Source organism: Phocoena phocoena, chromosome 1 (genome assembly GCF_963924675.1).
Source record: "Phocoena phocoena chromosome 1, mPhoPho1.1, whole genome shotgun sequence".
NCBI classification, from domain to species: Eukaryota; Metazoa; Chordata; class Mammalia; order Artiodactyla; family Phocoenidae; genus Phocoena; species Phocoena phocoena.
The window spans coordinates 43,925,436-43,946,459 of record NC_089219.1 but is presented as its reverse complement, the minus strand read 5'-3'; the positions used below and the strand labels follow the sequence as shown (position 1 = coordinate 43,946,459).

The window sequence follows — 21,024 nt, the reverse complement described above, 5'->3', positions numbered from 1 at the left end:
CACATTTATGGAGAACACTGTGAACTAGAACTCTGTGCTTTTCATAGTCTCCTTCAGTCCTCACAACTCTGTGCAGTGTTACTCTCTTAATAAAAATAAAAATAATTAAATATGTACGTATTTATTATAAAACAACAAATTAGAAAATATAGATAAACCCAAAGAAAAAATATCACCCATTACCTCACCAGGTAGAAATATCTCTTAATACTTTGGTATGGAGTCTTCCAGATACACACATAATTTTGCACCCACTCTACCCATAGGAAAACTGGACCCAGAGAGGTTAAGTAACTTGCTTAAGGATATACAAGTAATAAGCTACAATCACCTGTGGTGTGACCTTAGGCAGGTCACTTTCCCTCTCTGCATTAGGGCAGTAGTGAAGATGGAAGAGCATGAAGCCTGGCACCCAGTGAGTCACAGTAACTGGAAGCTCCTTCTGCGTGGTTCTTAAAACAATGCGCTCTAGACCTGGCAGCTTTGCTCCGGAGCCCGGTCCTCAGGGGTCCGGAAAGAAATGCCCCTCGCTGTCGTGGGCCCCTCAGCTCGGTGACTGAAGACCACGGAGGCTGAGAACCCGGGCACAACCCGCGGTGAGGACTCGGTTCGCTCACTGGGGGGTCTGCCCGGAGTCCTTGGACTCTGGACGCAGTGGAGCACCCCCCTCTCCCCTGGCCCTACTGCCTCCAGCTGTAACCGCCCGACGCCCCTCCCCGATGGCTCTCCCCATCCACGACCCGGCTCCGGTGCCAGCTTGCAGGTCACCGCAGCTGGAGAAGCAAAGAAAGGACGCTGACGTGCATTAAGCGCAAGGCCGGTTCCTCGCACGACCACTCCCCTGCTGCCCAAGACTGATGCTTTCTCTTCTTTTCCAGAATGAGGCTCTTGCTTCTCATCCTGAGAGAAGTGACTTTGCCACGTTGGAACATGAAATCCATGGACAAACCGGACTGAGGCTCAGATCTCCTGATACCAGCTAGGCTCTCTCCCAACTCTGAGTGGTCACTCTTGGGGTTTAGGTTTTCGTTAGTTTGCTGTTTGTTTGTCTTCCTATGAAATCTTTAAAACACACAAACAACATAAAGAATAATACAAGAACCACCCATGTACTACTCAAATTTAAGAAATAAAAAATTTGATCAGTCCTGTTTGAAGCCCCACTCCTGCCCTCCATACTCCTCCTTCCCCACATAAGTATTTTCCTGAATTCGGTGTTTATCATCCCCATGCTCTTATTCATGCATTTATCACATATGTATGGATCTTTGAACAATGTATGAAATTGCTTTACATGTGATTACATCTTAAATAAATAGCATCACATTGCATGTATTCTTCTGGAGCCTGATTTTTTTCACTCAGTCTTACGTTTTTGAGTTTTGTCTATATTGATGTGTATGCTCAATCTGGCTCATTCATTTTTACTGCTATATAGTTTTCCACTTAGTGAATATATGATAATTTATTATCCATTTTCTTCAAAGTTCAGATTCCTTCCAATTTCTTTTTGTTTTTTTTTTTTTTGCGGTACGTGGGCCTCTCACCGTTGTGACCTCGTGGCCTTTCCCGTTGCGGAGCACAGGCTCCGGACGCACAGGCTCAGCGGCCATGGCTCACGGGCCTAGCTGCTCTGCGGCATGTGGGATCTTCTCGGACTGGGGCACGAACCCGCGTCCCCTGCGTCGGCAGGCGGACTCTCAACCACTGCGCCACCAGGGAAGCCCCTTCCAATTTCTTTTATTACTATATAATGCTGTTTCTCTTGTGATTTTTTATTTTTAAAATCAATTTTACTGAGGTATATTTTACAAACAGGAAAATATACCCATTTTAAGTGTACAGCTTGGTGACTTTATACTCATGTAACTACCACCACAGTCAGGATACAGCACATTTCCATCACCTGTCACCATCCATTGTGCCACTTTGCAGTCAGCCCTCCTCCCCACCCTAGCCTTGCCTTAGACAAGCACTGCTCTGCTCTCCCTTCCTATAGATTAGTTCTGCCTGTTCTTGAATTTTTGTCTTAATGGAATCCGATGGTGTGTCCTCTTCTGTGCCTGACCTATTTTGCTCACCACAGTGCCTTTGAGATACACAGAAATTGTTGCATGTAGGAGTAGTTTCTTCCTTTTATTGCCGAGTACCTGGAAATATACTCATTATATGAAATACTGCAATGAATCCATTCAACTGTTCATAGGCATTAGAGTTGTTTCCAGCTGGGTGCTATCATGAATAAAGTTGCTATAAAATTTTTTGCATATATGTGTTTTTTGGGGGGGGCTATGTTTTCATTTCCCTTGGGTGAATCCTAGAAGTGGAGTTTTGGGGTAATAGGGTGGATGTATGTTTAACTTGATAAGAAGTTGCCAAACTGTTTTCTAGAGTGTGGTTGGAAGCATTTTGCATCCCCACCAGCAGTGTATGAGGAGAGTCAGGGCTCTACATCCTCACCAGCACTTGGTATTGTCAGTATTTTTTATTTTGGTTATTCTGGTAGACGTGAAGTAGCATCTCATTGTGGGTTTAATTTGTTTTTTCCTAATGGCTAATGATGAATAACTTCTCATGTGCTCATTAGCCATTCATGTATCTTCTTTGGCAAAATGTATGTTTTGCCTATTATCTTTTTAAATACATTTGTTTATTTATTTATTATTTTTGGCTGAGTTGGGTTGCTGGGTGCGGGCTTTCTCTAGTTGTGGCGAGCGGGGGCTACTCTTCATTGTGGTGCGCGGGCTTCTCATTGCAGTAGCTTCTCTTGTTGCAGAGCACGGGCTCTAGGTGCGCAGACTGCAGTAGTTGTGGCACGTGGGCTCAGTAGTTGTGCCTTCTGGGCTCTAGAGCGCAGGGTCAGTAGTTGTGGCACACGGGCTTAGTTGCTCCGCGGCATGTGGGATCTTCTCCGACCAGGGCTCGAACCTGTGTGCCCTGCATTGGCAGGCGGATTGTTAACCACTGTGCCACCAGGGAAGCCCCGTTTTGCCTCTTTTTAAATTGGGTTATCTTCTTATTGAACTGTAACAGTTCTTATATATTCTGGATACAAATCCTTTATCAATATATTATTGTAAATATTCTTTTCCAATCTATAGCTTGACTTCTCATTAAATTATTTTTTATTAAAGTATAGTTGATTTACAATGTTGTGTTCGTTCTCATTTTTCTTAATGGTGTTTTTTGAAAAGCTGAAATTAAGAATTTTGATAGTTCAATTTATCACTTTTTTTCTATTAAGATTAGTGCTTTCTGTGTTCTATCTAAAAAAGATCTTTGCCAGGACTTCCCTGGTGGTCTAGTGGTTAAGACTCCACACTTCCAATGCAGGGTGTGCAGGTTCAATCCCTGGTCAGAGAACTAAGATCCCACATGACGTGGTGGGGGGGGGGGGGGCGGCCAAAAAAAAGTTTTAAAAAAAAGATCTTTGCGGACCCCATGATAACAAAGATTTTCTCCTATGTTTTCTTCCAAAAGTTTTATAGCTTTAGCTTTTACATTTATGCCTCTGATTTTTTTGAGTTAATTTATGTGCCAAATATGAAGTAAAAGTAGTTTCAAAACCATCCTTTGAAAGGACTATCCTTTCTCTATTGAATTAACTTGACACCTTTGGCAAAACTCAATTAACCATGTATGTGTGGATTTATTTCTGAATTCTCTATTCTATTCCATTGACCTGATCTGGATCTATCCTTATGCCAGTTCCACTCTGTCTTAATTACTGTAGCTTTGTAAGTGAGTCTTAAAATCAGGTAGTATAAGTCTCCTAACTTTGTCCTTATTTTTCAAAATTGTTTTCATGATTCTGGGTCCTTTGCATTTCCATATAAATTTTAGAATCCACTTGTCAATTTCTGCCCCCAAAAATCCTGCTTGGATTTTGTTTAGGATTGCATTGAATCAATAGATCAATTTGGAGAGAATTAACATCTTAATATTGAGTTTCCCAATCCATGAACATGGTATATATCTCTTCATTTATTTAGTTCTTAATTTCTCCCAGCAATGTTTTATACTATTCCATGTACAGGTCTTTTACACATTTTATAAAATTTTTCCCTTTTTCTTATTTTTGATGCTATTGTAAATGACATTTTTAATGTGATATTCCAATTGTTTGTTGCCAATTTATAGAAATACAACTTATTTTCCTGTATTCAGAGATCTTGTTAAATTCAGTTATTAGTTCTAGTAGCTTTTTTATAGACTAAGGATTTTTTTATGTTAACATGAAAAAAACATGATTTCCTCACAGGCAACATATTATGTTGCTTGTGAATAAAGGCGGTTTTACTTTTCCTTTCCAGTTGATGCATTTTATTTTTTTTCTTGTTTTGTTACACTGTCTAGGATTTCCTGTACAATGCTGAAGAGAATTCTTTTGACTTTTGAGGCAGAGTTATGTGATTCTTTTTTCTCTGCATTTGATTCTCTCCCATCACACACTTATCAACAGAGAGGTCCTCTGAAGGCTTGACCTGAGCAGTTGAAGTAGCCCCAGTGATTCTAGTCTGACCTCTAAAATCTGAACTCTCCATACGTCTCCAACTATACCTACCTCTTCTCTCCTACAGGAAACCTCTGTTTCAGCCAATCTGACCTGGGAAGGGAGCCTCCTCTCCCAAGTTTTTGCTTATGTAGTTCCCTTCTTTCGCTTATCTAAATCCTCTATACTCTCTTGAAGACTCCCCGCTCCCGAAAGCACCATTGTTTATTGCAGCGTCTGCTCTATGTGTACCATTCATTGAACACTTCCATGTGCCATCATCTCACTTAGGAACCACAACTTCAGACTATGGGCTCCTCTAGGACAAAAGTTATACCTGCTCGGTGCTGGCTTCACCACACTTAGTCTAGGGCTGGTTCTCAAGCTGCTGCTTTGTGCCACCTTTGTTCTTTTGTGTGCTTTTGTGCGAATCAGAAAAAAGTGCCCCTTGGGACTTCCCTGGTGGTCCAGTGGGTAAGACTCCAAGTTCCCAATGCAGGGGGCACGGGTTCAAGCCCTGGTCAGGGAACTAGATCCCGCATGCATGCCTCAATGATGAGCCTGCATGCTGCAAATAAGAAGCCTGCATGCCACAATTAAGAAGCCTGCATGCCACAACTATGAGCCCGCATGCTGCAACTAAAAGATCCTACATGCTACAACAAACGATCCCACATGTGGCAACAAAGATCCCAAGTGCCTCAACTAAGACCCGGTGCAGCCTAAATAAATAAGTAAATATTAAAAAAAAAAAAGTGTCCCTTCCTCTGGCTTTATATAGCTCTATGCCAAAGGCAAGGCTGAGTAAGTAGAGTTCAGGCTAGATTTCAACTCCTAATTGTCCTTTCTGTTGGCCACCTTCAAAATCTGCATAGCCATATAGGTTAAGGGAGGAGGAAGAGCTAATAAATGAACAAAAGAATTGTTCTGATGAAACTAGGGGCAGGACAGGAGTAAAGACACAGATGTGGAGAATGGACTTGAGGACATGGGGAGGAGGAAGGGGAAGCTGGGACGCAGTGAGAGAGTGGCATGGACATATATACACTACCAAATGTAAAATAGATAGCTAGTGGGAAGCAGCCACATGGCACAGGGAGATCAGCTCAGTGCTTTGCGACCACCTAGAGGGGTGGGATAGGGTGGGAGGGAGGGAGATGCAAGAGGGAAGAGATATAGGGACATATGTATATATATAGCTGATTCACTTTGTTATACAGCAGAAACTAACACAACACTGTAAAGCAATTATACTCCAATAAAGATGTTAAAAAGATAAAATAAATGAACGAATGATTTTGAATGGGTATTTTATATATAAAGATATTGAGCCTCAGAGAGGTTAAGTTCTCACCCAAGGACCCAGCCAGGAATGGCAGAAACTAGGATTTGTCCTGGGTTTGCTAGTCCCCAAAGTTCAAGGAAGCAAACACTGCCTTTTTCTACCTCCTTCTTTGGTCTCAACATGAGTCCAGCACTTTATTTGTTATTAAGCATTTTTCATATTCACAGTTCTTTTTCAGTCTGAGATCAGCCACTTCTGCAATTTACTCCAAGACTGCTGCACCCTGGATTGAACGGCCTTCTCCCAGAATCAAAATCTTCAAGCCTAAACCCTCCCTGTCCCTGCTGGAGTGTTACCAGAGTCTAGGGAGCAGAGAACAGAGGGAGAGGCAGGGGCTTTGGTACTGGGTCAGCCTGGATTTCAATTGCTACTTGGCAATTGACTTGCTGGGAGACTTTAGACTTCTCACTTAGTCATATCTGTAAAATGGAAATCATAATACCTACCTTAAGAGATGAGATATAGGTTATGTGAGCACTCAGTAAAGGTTAGTTCTCCTTTTCCTTCCACTTTGCTGAGTGCAAGGATGGTGTCTCATGTAAGGTCCACACACAAGAAAACTGCAGCCTTTGTTTACAGAAGATTCTTGCTGACGTTTGTCCACCCCATGACTAGAATTGCTTTTTCTCTTGACCTTGGGCAAGTCTGTTCCCCTCTCTGAGTCTCAATTTCCTATCTTTTAAGAGGGGACAGTAATACTTAAATAACTATAAGAAGAACTATCATTTACAGAATGTTTACTATGTATCAGGTACTCCAGTGCTTTATGGGTGTATTTTTATTTAATCATCAAAATAGGCCTATGAGGTAAGTGCTATTAATATCCCAGATGTCCCAGAAGAGGACCCTGAGGCACAGAGAGGTAAAGTCCATGAGTCGCCCAATTCTGCTTGGTAGTACTCTAGACCACGATTGCTCAGCCTACTGACATTTTAGGCCAGGTAATTCTTTGTTGTAGGGGACAGTCCTTGTACTGTAGGATGTTCATCAGCATCCCTGGCTTCTACCCTCTAGATGCCAGTAGTACCCATTACCCAGTTGTGACAACCAAAATGTCTCCAGACATTGCCAAATGTCCCCTGGTGAGCAAAATCACCCTTAGTTAAGAATCACTGCTTTAGACACTAGAGTCCTAGACAATGCTTTTCCCCTACAATATGACCAAACTAGGGAAAGTTCTTTCCCCTGAAGGTTTCAGTAAAGGAAATCATCTAGAGATAGGTGCTACACTAATGCTAATACTGATTCACATTTGTTACAGCCCACTTCCACTTACAAAGGGCCTTTTCGGGCTTCCCTGGTGGTGCAGTGTTTGAGAGTCCGCTTGCCGATGCAGGGGACACGGGTTCGTGCCCCGGTCCGGGAAGATCCCACATGCCGCGGAGAGGCTGGGCCCGTGAGCCATGGCTGCTGAGCCTGCGCGTCCGGAGCCTGTGCTCCGCAACGGGAGAGGCCACAACAGTGAGAGGCCCGCGCCCACGTACTGCAAAAAAAAAAAAAAAAAAAAAAGGGCCTTTTCACACATTAGTTTGTCTGAACATTCCAGGGGAGACAGCACATAGACAGAAGTGTCTAGCACAGTGCCCAGCATTTATTAGGTAAAATCTTGGTTTCCTTTTATTGGCTAGATGAAACAATGGAGGTTGAGGTAGATTAAGTGACTGTCCCAGTGTTACACATCTAGTAAGGGGATATTGTCATTTGTTCTGTTGATTAGCCTATTAACTATGTTCTTAGCTCTTTGACTTTAATCCTGAGTTTCTGCTTTCATTGGGAGTTACAAGGTGAATCAGAAGAGTTAGAATCTTTGTTTCCTAGAGTTGAAAGGATCCTAGAGGCTATCTAGTTCAACTTCCTACTGCATGGTATTCAACCCTGGATTAGTGTTGCCAGATAAGATGCAAGATGGCTGGTTAAATTTGAATGTCATATGAAGAATGAGTAATTTTTAAAATATAAGTTTTTCCCATGCAATCATCACTAACACCAGGGACGATTGTGGCCCTGGGACCCCCTCTGGAGCATGACCAGAAGGGCGCAATGGGTCATGTGCTCAGAAGGGGGCACTCATATTCCAAGAGATTAGAAGAAGGGGCCTTCTGACTGGGCTTTCCCATCTTACTGAGATTGGTCACCCCTTCCACGGGAGGATTTGAGCCTTTTACAGGGAACCTAGCTGATGCAGGGGCTGAGACAGTCTTTAGGACACTTAGAAACAGACATAGATGATGACAATGAGGTAGTCAGTCAATATATGACTTTTGAACACCTACTATGGACCAGACATTTCTTACGTTCAAAGAACACAACAGAGATAAGGTGCACAGCAATATGAGGGAAAGGAAGAGAATTTCTACCTGTGCAATGGGAGGAAGAAACGAGAGAGAATATAGCAAGCAGTTTGGTGCTGTAGCAACACCGAAGGTGAGAAATTGAGGAGGATGAGGCACAAGGGCTTTGAATGACAGTTTAAAGAACCAAGCCTTTATTCCAAGGATAAGGGTTGCGGGGCACACTGAAGCAGAGAGGTGATCTGCTCAGGTCTGCTTTCTGGAACATCATTCAGCTTGTGACACGAAGGATGGATTGAAGGAGGGAATTGGGGCCAAGGATACGAGCCAGAAAGATGATAAATCCTGAGTTAGGATAGTCGTAGCAGGAAAAAGGAGAGGAGAGAGATTTGAAAAATGTTAAGATATAGCGCAGAGATGGCTATTTGTCCCTGACCCCTGCAACATGTGTTCTCCCCTTCTTTTATGTTAATGGAACTCAATTTTCATATGGGCACATGGCCATACAGAATAAAAACTTTATTTCCTAGTGAAAATAAATTATGTCTGGGTATGGCTATAGACTAAGTTCTTCTGACTTGTAGAATGTGATGTAGTCATGCCCTTAAAGGCATAGGGGTGAGGTGATCAGCTGTCTTGGGTCATGCAGCTGATGACAATGTCCTAGGGATGCCAGAGCCATAAGCCCGGGTCCCTGACTAATTCATGGAGCAGGTAAAGATCCAATTTTTACATGGTATAGAAAAAACTTCTACTTTTTTTGAGACTGTGTTTACTTTGGGTTCTTGTTACAGCTGCCAAATCTCTATCCCGACACAAAGTGGTAAAAGTCACAGATAAGGGCTTCCCTGGTGGTGCAGTGGTTGAGAGTCCACTTGCTGATGCAGGGGACACGGGTTCGTGCCCCGATCTGGGACGATCCCACATGCCGCGGAGCGGCTGGGCCTGTGAGCCATGGCCGCTGAGCCTGCGCGTCCGGAGCCTGTGCTCCACGACGGGAGAGGCCACAGTAGTGAGAGGCCTGCGTACCGCAAAAAAAAAAAAAAAAAGTCACAGGTAAGGGCTAAGATGTAGGGACTGAAGGAGATGTGGGGAGGAGAGGAAGCTGCAGAGTTTTTTTTTTTGTTATACCCAAGGCAGTGTTTCTGTCTTGAAATGTAGCCTATTGACCACCTGCAATGTAATCCCTCTGGGGCCCAGGAATCTATGCAAGCAGCTTGGTGATTTGTAGCTAACTAAGCTTCAGCAATTCCCTCCAGCAGACACCAGGCTGGCCCTGCTGGAGCTGGGAGGTTTCAGATCTGCCTACCTTCCACAGGTGTCTCCATGCTGACCGGTGCTCCTGGTAGCCCCAGAGCCATCTACTTCTCCTATCTGTAGTTCAGTGTCTGCCTCTGCGCCAAGGGTTTATTTCTGACCTTCAGGTTTGGGACTGAAGACAGACTCTGTGATGCTAAGTCAAGTCACTATCATTTCTCACCTGGATCCCACAAGACCTTGAATGATCTGGCCCCTGCCTATCTCTCTGACCCTTCTCCCTATCACTTCGCTCCAAGCAGCACTGGCTCCATTCTGTTGAGCATCTTCCCTCATTAGGGTCTTTGCTCCAGCCACTGCTTCTGTTTACAAACCCTTCACTCTACTTCTTTGCCCTAACCCTTTTTTTTTTTTTTCGGTATGCGGGCCTCTCACTGTTGTGGCCTCTCCCGTTGCGTAGCACAGGCTCCGGACGCGCAGACTCAGCAGCCATGGCTCACGGGCCCAGCCTCTCCGCGGCATGTGGCATCTTCCCGGACCGGGGTACGAATCCGTGTCCCCTGCATCGGCAGGCGGACTCTCAACCACTGCGCCACCAGGGAAGCCCTGCCCTAACTCTTATTAAAAATTCAGCTCTCAGCTTAAATGTCATTTCTCATGGAAGCCTCCGCGGCACTCCAGAATATGTCCAATGCCACTTTTATACATGCTCATGGTTCCTTGTTCTTCTTCCTGGTGCTTATCATAATTGTAATTGTATAATAATTGGTGTAATTATTTGTTTAATGTTTCCCACTATTTCCCACTATTCTCTGAACACCATGACAGCTGGGAACATGGGTGTTTTGTTCACTGATATATCCCTAGAACCTAATGCAGAACTTGACACATAGGCAATGCTCAAGAAATATTTGTTGATGAATGAAAGTCCCTTCCAACCATAATTTTCCAGAGATTCCCCTCATAGTCACGCTCTCCTCCCTCCACACTCCAGCCCAGCTCAGAGAAATAAATAAGCAATTAGGATGGGTCCACCCTCTCTTTGAGGACCTAGGACCAGTTGATAGTGAATGAGAATCATCTGAGGGTGAAAAGAGAGCTCAACAAAAGACAGAGGCTATTATTGTATCAGCAGCCAGAAATGAGCCCTTCTCCAAACTCCTAACTGGTGGTCCCAGGCTTGCTTATCACCTCTAAACTAATAGCAGAGAGCTTAGTGATCGGTAATATGATTTAAGCAGACAACTAAAATATTGATTAATAATTAAGTGTCAGCAAATAGCTAAACTGTTAAGTGCTAAGACATAACCTAATAAATTAAATATTTGGCTTAGGGGCTTCCCTGGTGGCGCAGTGGTTGAGAATCTGCCTGCTAATGCAGGGGACACGGGTTCGAGCCCTGGTCTGGGAGGATCCCACATGCCGCGGAGCAACTAGGCCCGTGAGCCACAACTACTGAGCCTGCGCGTCTGGAGCCTGTGCTCCGCAACAAGAGAGGCCGCGATAGTGAGAGGCCCGCGCACTGCGATGAAGAGTGGCCCCTGCTTGCCACAACTAGAGAAAGCCCTTGCACAGAAACAAAGACCCAACGCAGCAAAAATAAATTAATTAATTAATGTCAGATGCAGGCTTGTTAAAAAAAAAATTTTTTTTTGGCTTATAAGTGTTAGAAGATAATTAAGGCATCAGTAGAAAAATCAAATATTAACTATTCAAGTGTTAGATGATTACCGAGGGATTTATTTAAAACTAAGTTGTTAGCAGATATTGCTTAACCAATGACTGAGGTAACAGTTGATAACAACATAAAATGAGATTTTTCCTAGGAGGACTCTTGCACATTAGAGGGGACTTGGGAACAGCAGAAAGCTGATAAAGCCTAGGAATGAAGGTCTAATTTGGAATGCAACATCCTCAGCTGGACCCTAAACTGCTGGGGGGAACTGTTTGCTTGTCTTTGGTTTTCCAGATAGGGTCTAGGCAGGGACAGCATGGAGCCAGTGCTCAAAATGCTTCCCATATAATTAAATTTAATCTGCTAAGGGCCAAGCACTGTGCTGAGGAGAGAAAGGAAGGCAGTTGCTTAAACAATGAGAATGTGGTAAGTGAGGGAGTGAGTGGTGTGTGGAAGGAAGGGCTTAGGGGGTTTGCGAAGGCTGGGGATATGGACAGTGTGTGTCAAGGAGAGGTGATGAGTTTAGTTCCGGAGACACTGAATTGAGGTGTCTCTAGTCATGCCCAGTAGGCAAGTGGGTATGAGTCCAGCATAGATATAAGGTAGAGATTTAGGTATCATCAGGATGTAGACGGTGGTCAAAACCATGAGGAAAAAATGAGATGGTTGTGGAAGAGTATATGAAGTGAGAAAAGGGACCCGCCTAGAAGCCTAAGGAAGACCAACAGGGAAGGAGTGGGCAGAGGAGGAAGAGTCATGGACAGACATTGAGAAGGAAGGAGCACTCAGAGAGATGGGGGAAAACCAAGAGAAGACAGGGGCAGGAAAACTAAGAAGGGAAGAGAATGTGTCAGGGAGAAGAGTCATACAATCAGCAATGTCAGAAGCGGCTGACAGGTCAAGTAGGGTGAGGTCAGAGAGATGTCCATTGAGAACGTAGTTCTGAGTTGTTCATCACAAAAATTTCTGTGATAGCTGGATTTCACTGTGTGTGTGTGTGTGCACCCGCACACACGCGGAAACGACCACGTGCAGAGCCAGAGCTTGGAGGAGGGTGTGTTAGGACAGGCTGGAGGCCACCACAGGGTGCTATGTGGTCAGCCCACAGAAAGCCTTCATTTACTCTTGCAGCTTTAGGGAAGGATCATTAAGGGAGGCTTTGAGCACAGTTCAACCCTTTCACTGTCCAGGAGGAAAATGGAAGACAGCAGAGGGGGAACAATTTGCTCAGTCTGTGAGTCAAGGGCACAGCCAAGACTTGAATCTGAGTTTCCTTCTTCTAGAAGAGTGACTTTGGGAGAAGTAGACATGAAATTCTCATTGGCCGATAAGTTATCTGTCAGTGACTCTGCTCATCACCTCTTTTCTATATTTATATAAAAGTGAAATACGTATTTTTACACACAAAATTCAAACATTACAAAAATACTTAACAAAGAAAGTGAATGACTCCTGTTATCCCACCCCACGCCCTCACGGACAGCCACCATTAATAGTTTGGTCTACATCCCTCCCTCCCTCCTTCCCTCCCTCTCTCTCTCACACTTAACATTGTAAATTTTTAATAAAAATATTATTCTTGTTTGTACTGGATGTTTTCTTGTGTGTGCATGTGTTCATTACAATTTGCCATTTTTTCACTTTTGGACAACTTTCTATGGTAGCATAGAAATTAATTCATTCATTTGAACAACTATTATTTTAATATATTTTTTATTATTTCCCTTTTAAAAATATTTTATTTATTTATTTTTGGCTGCATTGGGTCTTCGTTGCTGTGCACAGGCTTTCTCTAGTTGTGGCGAGTGGGGGCTACTGTTTGTTGTGGTGTGCGGGCTTCTCATTGCAGTGGCTTCTCTTGTTGTGGAGCACGGGCTCTAGGTGCACAGGCTTCGGTAGTTGTGGCACGCGGGCTCAGCAGTTGTGGCTCGTGGGCTGTAGAGCGCAGGCTCAGTAGTTGTGGCGCCACGGGCTTAATTGCTCTGCGGCATGTGGGATCTTCCTGGACCAGGGCTTGAACCTGTGTCCCCTGCATTGGCAGGCGGATTCTTAATCACTGCCCCACCAGGGAAGCCCTGTATTAGTTATTATTATCATTTGGATTTGTACCATAATTTGTTACCAAACCATACTGATGGAAACAAGGATTGCATCGAATTTTCACCATTATGAACAATGTACATACATATTATTGTACACACATATTTGCACAGTTTGGGAGTCTTTTAAAAGGAGAAATGGTGGATCAAAGCATATAAACATATTGTTTTAAAAGATATTGACAAGTCATCCTCTAAAAAGCTGTGCCAGTTTGTTGTCCCACTGACAGCTTATGCGAATGCCCATTTCTGCACATCCTCACCAATGACAGGTATTATCATTTAACAAAATCTTCCCAACTTGAATGAGGCTGAACATCTTTTCATATCCTCATTATCCGTCTCCATTTTTCTGTGAATTATCTGTTCTTATCCTTTGCCTGTTTGTAATTGTAGTGTACTTTTGGTCAGTGAATTCTGATTGGGCAATAATGATAGGCTTGATAAAAAAAGTCTGGGAAGACTTGGTACCAAACTGCGAACAGTGTTTACCTCCAGGGAGTGACCATATAGGAAATGAGGGGGATAGTTTCATTTTTATTTTGTATCATCTTATTTTACAATGAATTTGTATTACTTTTGTAATTGAAAGAAATACATAGGAAAACAATAACAACAACAAATGTTTGGCCTGGATTCTCATGGCTGGAAATTCATGTTGGGTTCAAGTTTTTATTGATCACAACTTATTTTTTGGTTCGTATGCAAAAAACATTTATTGAACGCCTCCTAGTTACCTGGCACTGCCCTAGGCACTTTCGTAGGCCTTTCATCCTCAATCTCGCAACAGCCCTGTGAGGTAGGAATTGGCCTCATTTTAGAGAGTTCATAACAGGTAGGAGATTATTGCTTGTACCTCTATTTGCCACATGTTTTCAGGGGCTAGAGGTTCTTATTGGTTGTTGAGTCATTGGTCAAGAGCTGTCACTGGTCAGGGGTTCTTACAGGTTGCTCTAAGATTCAAATAATCAAACTACTAGAATTTTCCCCAGACAGGAGTGATGGGGTAGGTGGGATAAGAGTGGAGGAAGGAGAGTCAGTGGTCTCTCCCTCGTAGCACCATTTGAGTTTGCTTTGGTCACTCGTGAACAGTGAGGGGAGGGGACAGTGGGAGAGGAGGGAAAGTAGTTACAAGTCTTCTCGCTTCTTCAGGATGAGCTTCCTCACAAGCGCTGTAATCTGGGGCCTTAACTCCTCCACCGACATGGTTGGGTCCCAAGCCCCTATCACCTTTCCATCTGGGGCCACTAGGTACTTCCAGAAGTTCCAGGTGGGCTCCTTTCCAGAAGTCTCTAGAGCAAAGGAAGAAGGAGAGCAAAGTGTGCTTCCCTGTGTCCCCTCTCCTGGAATCCCACTATTGGTGTCCATCCCTCCCTTGAAGTAGTGGTTCTATTAGTTAGAATGAACTGGAGAGCTTTTAAAAATCCTGATGCCCAGTCCATACCCCCAGACCGCTTAAGTAAGAATATCTGGGGGTGAGACTCAGGCATCAGTATTTTTCAAAAGCTTTCCAGGAGATTGCAATCTGGTGCCCAGGTTGAGAATTACTGCTTTATGATTCTGTGAAGTGCTGGGTAAGGCAACGTCAGACCTTCCTTTATTAATGACCTCAAACTACTACACAGTCTATATCCTATTTTCTGATTAAATCTCAATGGTTTCCAAATGTTAGTCCATGGACTCTCTGCATCTGAATCATGGTGGTGGTGGTGGTGGAGGAGGGGGGTTAATATAAACAGATTCTTGGGCTCTGCTTCAGTAGATCTCAGGCTAATGCATTTTTAAGAGGTCCCCAGGTGCTTCCAAAGCACAGCCAGGTTTGATCTATAACTACGGGAACTGAGAAGGAACTAATAAAAACACACAGGGGAAAAAAAACAAATATTAGGATTGACCCACAAAACAAAATTCAAATTTCCTCAGTAAGGGACCTTTTGTTTGCTACACTGTTGTTTGTTATTTACTCTTCCAGGTGAATGGATTGGCGGGGGGTGGGGGGGGTGGGGGGTGAGGGGTGTTGGGTGGGGGTGGGGGGGTGGTAGTGAGGGATATGAAGGCAACCAGAAGCATGGAATAGGAGGTGGGAGAAGGCAAAAATGGAGTCCCCAAAGGAAGGGAGAGGCCTGAGAAAGGAAACAGTACTTAATGACAAGCTTGGCTAATGACCCCATTTTGTGGTTCTGAGGCTTCTGCAGAAGGAATCTATTTCTCAAATATTAAGATCTGTTTGGTTTTTTTTATGGCTGCGCCACACAGCTTGCTTGGGATCTTAGTTCCCCAACCAGCAATTGAACCCAGGCCGGGTAGTGGAAGTGCCGAGTCCTAACTGCTGCACTGCCAGGGAATTCCCAAGATCTGGTATTTTAGCTCAGAAGGTTTCTCTCCTGTGGCCTACACACTTTGCCTCTGACTCAGGACAGGAGATATGGGCTGGCCTTCTCCAGGCATGTGGCATCCCCTGCCTGCAGCTAAGTCCATAAGCTCAACTAATTCACACTGACTAAAATCTGAGGGTCCAGTCTCCTTCTAGGAGCCACTGCAGATGGAAACAGGAGCCCAGAGAAGTCTGCAATAGTGACTCTGAGGGAGAACTGCAAGGCAGCAGGGACGGAGATATTCTTAAGCAGGAATACTCCTCAGCTCATCCTCAAAGATTAGTGCTAGAACAGACCATCAACCCGCCTGTGCGGGTCTAAGGGGCCCCAGGTCACCCAGCCAGCCAGTAGCTTCTGCTGCCCAGGGAGCCACAGCCTCAGCCAGCTGAGGGAAGGTGAGGGAAAGGTTCAGGACTCACGGATCAGGTACTTGAAGGCAGGGTGGGCACCAGTGCCGGTGACTGTGATCTTGCTAAACATGGGGAAAGAGACACTGTAGGTGCGGCGGGCAAAGTTCTCAATCTCCTTGTTGCTGTTGGGCTCCTGCTGGCCAAACTGGTTGCAGGGAAAGGCAAGCACGTTGAAGTGGTGAGGTCCCAGGTCCCGCTGTAGCTGTTGCAGGGCCCGGTAGTGCTGGTCTGTGAAGCCACACTCGCTAGCCACGTTCACCACCAGGGACACCTGGGTGGCAAAAGCAAAACCCAGACACATACACAAACCAGTGAAGAGGCACACACTTGTACATGGCCTGACATGCCCACGTATGTGACCCCCCTCAACAATTAATGCTCTCTCTCATAAACATGCAGGGTCTTACAGACGTGTGAAACACATACATAAACATTCATGAGAATAAGTACACAATACACATGAATGGGTATGCCTGTGCCCCTCGACACAAAGATACATTAGTACACATCACACATGCCCACAAACACACAGAACACCATCACAGAGAGAGGCACACATACTGGTGAACGCACATCAGGAGGTGATACAGGAGAGAGAAAAGGCAGACCTGGGTTCAATTTCTGGCTCAGTCAACTAGCACTCATCATTCTACACTGTAGTTGCCTATACATGTGTTGGTCTTCCTTCTAGAATGTGAACCCACTGAGGGCAGGAGCTATGTTCACTTCATTACTGGGCCTGACACATGGGAAAGTCTCAGAAAGTATGTGCTGAATAAATAAGTAAGTGTGCACATATATATGATCACCTGAATGGGTACATAGACAGACATGGTTTTCTTGATAAAAGGATCCGAAGAACCTCAGGGCAATCCCTTTTTGCCCCTCTCCCTCCAGCAAACAAATACCACTTTCTTCTATCACTAGACTAACCCTTAAATTTATGATTGCCTTATAATATATTTATTTATTGCCGTTCGGTGATAAATATAAATCTGGCTGATGGAACTTGATTATATTACTGCAGTTATAATTTTAGCACAAATGCTATGTTTTTAGCTTCTAGTTATATATTATTAAAGGATTTAAATTCTCACCCTGTGTTTAGGTAGCCAAGCCCTATCTCTCTGGCCACTTCTTATTTTATTATATATATATTTTTAATTTTATTTATTGATTGATTGATTTTTGGCCGCGTTGGGTCTTTGTTGCTGTGTGCGGGCTTTCTCTAGTTGCGGCAAGTGGGGGCTACTCTTTGCTGCGGTGCGTAGGCTTCTTATTGCTGTGGCTTCTCGATGCGGAGCACGGGCTCTAGGCGTGCAGGCTTCAGTAGTTGCCACATGCAGGCTCAGCAGTTGTGGCTCACAGGCTCTAGAGCGCAGGCTCAGTATTTGTGGCTCACAGGTTTATTTACTCCGCGGCATGTGGGACCTTCCCGGACCAGGGATAGAATCTGCGTCCCCTGCATTGGCAGGCGGATTCTTAACCACTGCGCCACCAGGGAAGTCCTGGCCACTTTTTAGGAGAGGCAGGATTATACCAGCTGGCTCCATAAAGAGGGTCACCTTCGGCAGCCTGGGGCACTGGACATGCTCGGGCACAGACTGCTGAGGCTGGACAGAGTTTCTCGACCTCAGCACTACTGACACTTGGGGCTGGATAATCTTTGTTGTGAGGTAGATGTCCTGTTCATTGTAGAATATTTAGTAGCGTCCCTGGCCTCCACCCACTAGACGACTAGTCTTAACAATCAAAAATGTCTACAGACGTTGCCGAATGTCCCCTGGGGAAAAAGATCACCACCAGCTGAGAACGACTGAGCTAGGCGATGAGAACCACTGTGCTGTATCTCCCTCACCCATTCCTTGGGGCCACAGGCTGTTAGAACAACCTCCCCCATTTTGTCAGCATATGCCATATTGCGCCTCTGGTGGTGAGAAACTGGGACTCTTAGCTCCCTTCACTAGTTAGAGGTCTTCCTCTTTCTTCTTTACTGGATCCTTGGGCATTGAGAGCATTAAAGGTTGTTTATTTCTAACCTACGTCTTGTGTGTCTGCCCATACTTTTGGAAGGAGGGAAATCCTATTTCTATTTCCGTGCCTGAATCCAAAAAGCTTATCTTTAGAGTGACCAAGACACAGACAGATACACCTAAATACACACAGTAAATTTACATATATGTATACAAGCACAGATGCAGACTCAGATGAGTACACAGAAGCAAGCAAACAAATAAACCATTCACATACACACTACACTCAGGCCTATATGTACGTAACCTCACGGTGTAGCCAAGGGCATTCCTGAGTGTCACCCATTTATCTACACTCAACACTGGTCTAAATGACTGTCTTCCCTGTTAGCGTGAGGGCACAAACCATACGATTTTGCTCATGGCTATGTCTGCAGGGCTGGACCCAGTGGCAGGCATGTAGTGCCTACAAAGAAGCCAGTGTTTTTTGCTTCCAATTTTTAAAAAACCCACGGTAAAATACACATAATGAGCCAGTAGCTATTTGCAGGTGAATGAATGACCATATCGCCCAAGTGGCAAACCAAGAAGCTTGGGTTAACACACAGTTTCGTTTACAGGTTCCCTGGACTGACTGTTCCTGGTTTCCCTCTAAAGTTGGAAATAAGCTGGAAATTAAGACATGGGCTCTGGAACTGGACTGCCTGGGTTCAAATTCTAACTCTACCTCGTAGCAGGTGTGTGACTTCGTTTTTTTTTTTTTTTTTTCATTTTCTTTCTGATTGATTTCTAGGCCTCTTGCTCCAATGCTTTTTAGGATTTACCAGTGACCTAGAGGATGAAAACACTCAGAATTCTGGGACTACTTTCCAGGTAATTTTTCTCCAGGATTTCTGTTCCTCACATCCTGGATGCCTTATTACTTCTGAAAACAAATAGCCTTTGTCTGTTTTTGTCTTAGCATCTATTTCTATTAGGAATTACATTGTTCATTTCTCCGTTCCTTGTTTATTGCCTTTCTCCTCTCCACCGCATATAAGCTCTGTTAAAGGGGAAACTTAGCTGTTTTGTTCACCGCTGTATCCCCAGGGCTGGCACAGTACTTAGTATACAGTAGGTGCTCAACAATAAATAATGAATTAATGAGTAGCAGAGCTGGTCAAGTGCTAAACCTGGGGCTCTCTGGTGAGTTGCACCAGAGGGAAGGGAAGGCCTGAATGGCAATGAGCCCTACTCTTACTGGCCCTTTGCCCTGAGTCCTGGATGAGGTTCCTGCTGGGGCCCCACAAACACAAGCACAGAGCACTCTACCAAGTGCTTCCACATTGTCACCTCATTTGAAACTCACAATACCTTGGGGCGGGGGGCAATCAGGACAAGGACTACTATCCCCAGTACTCCCAGGATAACTGAGAATTCCAAGGCTTAGAGAGTACTTTCTTCACTAAGGATGGCCTTGCTCCTGGGAGAAGAATGCTAACAGCCATTTGTGTGTGTGTGTGTGTGTGTGTGTGTGGTCCATCCAAATCTGGATGCTGGGCCTCCCTGTCCATTAGAAACCAACTCCCCACCCTTTCCACACCACAACCTGAGGTCCACCTTGAGAAGTGAACTTGGAGGGCTCTTCATTACACACAGTGCGACATTTCGGTCTCTGAAGGTAGCGTTCAAGGCCCCTCTTCATCCCTCCCTACCTTCTTCAGCCTCATCTTTCACCCTCATGCTTTATGCTCCTTCAAGCACAACTGCTTGAAGACCTCCCCACCAGCATCACCATTCTTGCTGTTTAGTTCTGAGTCTTGGCATTTGACAGTTCTCTTTGCCTGGAGTGCTCTTCTTGGTCTTACTAAAACTCACTCTTGTTTCAAAGACTCACCCAGGCACACTTCCTCTCTCAAGTCCTCTCTGAGCTGAGACTCCCCCTCGGTAAGGAGGTAGCAGTTATACTGGATGACACTTAAATCTCAGCCTGAGATCCCAGCTAAAAAGTTTGTCTAGAGTAGGCCACGGATGGATAAGCGGTTCTCCTCCAGGCTCCGTGCTTTCTAGCACTGTGCGACCTTCCCTCTCTGGGACTTAGTGTACTACTCTCTAAAGGATGATCTGTGTAAGGTCCCCGTGTGTCTGAAATGGTAACTCCCTCCGCACCGAGCTTTCATTTCCACAATGTTCTCACTGGACTGATTATCACCAACTCCCTCTGTTCCGAACGTGGAAACTGGGGATGGGAGAGACAAAGGCCCTAGGATGCTAGGGTTACTTTTTAGACCAGTGTGTGAGAGGCTGGGCCCCGCTGCCCAAAATCGCTGGGAGGGAAATCGGCGCCGGCAGCGAGAGTTTCGGGTTTCACCGCGCGCCGGGCCATGCCACGTAGTCGAGGGACAGATCCGGCGCAGGATCTGGGGGCGCCGCGCCCGGCGGGATGTCTGGGTGGGGGTGGGGAGCCAGGGCAGGGTGGCCGGGCGGCCAGAGCCCCTCGGAGCCACACCCGGCAGGGTCCCGGGCCGCCGGGCGCCCCCGTCAGGCCTCGGCTGGATGGCGCCGAGGCCCGGCGGGCGGACACTCACCGAGCCGCGGTACTTCTCCAGAGACACCAACTTGCCCCGGATGTTGACCGCCTTGAAGTCGTAGAAGTCCTGCTCCCGCTGCGCGCAGGCCGCAGCCGCCAGGAGCAGCCATGCTGCCGCCAGTCCCGCCACCATGACTCGCTCCCGAGCAGGCGGCGTGGCAAAGGCAAAGGCAGGGCTGGGGTCACGGGCGCGGGGGGCGGGAGGAGGCGGCCCCGGCTCCAAGCGGCCAGCCGGGCAGGACGCGCCCCCTTCTCCGCGGGCGGTGGACAGCCGGACTCTGGACCTCAGTCTCCCCATCTGTACTGCGGGAGCGTTGGACTCCGCGCCCCTTTCCGGACCCTAGAGCCGTGGTGTCAGGATTCTGCCCACTGAGACCGGAATTCGTTTCAATGAGGCTCCCTCTTGCTCCAGGATGCAGCGACTAGGTAGGGAAAGAGAGGTGGAAAACTGCATCTGGGAGCTTAGCTAGTTTTTAATTAGTGCAGTGCCCTTAGGCTGGTCGCTGCACCTCTCTGGGCCCCAGTTTCTCCATCTGTT

General features: G+C 45.6%; 1 protein-coding gene across 1 annotated transcript; it reads right to left on the bottom strand.

Moving 5' to 3' along the window:
- Nucleotides 1-13,693: 13,693 nt before the first annotated feature.
- On the bottom strand, nt 13,694-20,672 carry GPX7 (glutathione peroxidase 7). Its single transcript, XM_065891063.1, has 3 exons — nt 20,485-20,672; nt 15,954-16,215; nt 13,694-14,451 (listed from the first exon to the last, which is right to left on the bottom strand). The coding sequence occupies exons 1-3, from the start codon at nt 20,617-20,619 to the stop codon at nt 14,288-14,290; spliced, it is 561 nt and encodes a 186-aa protein (XP_065747135.1). The 5' UTR covers nt 20,620-20,672; the 3' UTR covers nt 13,694-14,287.
- Between the last annotated feature and the right edge of the window lie 352 nt (nt 20,673-21,024).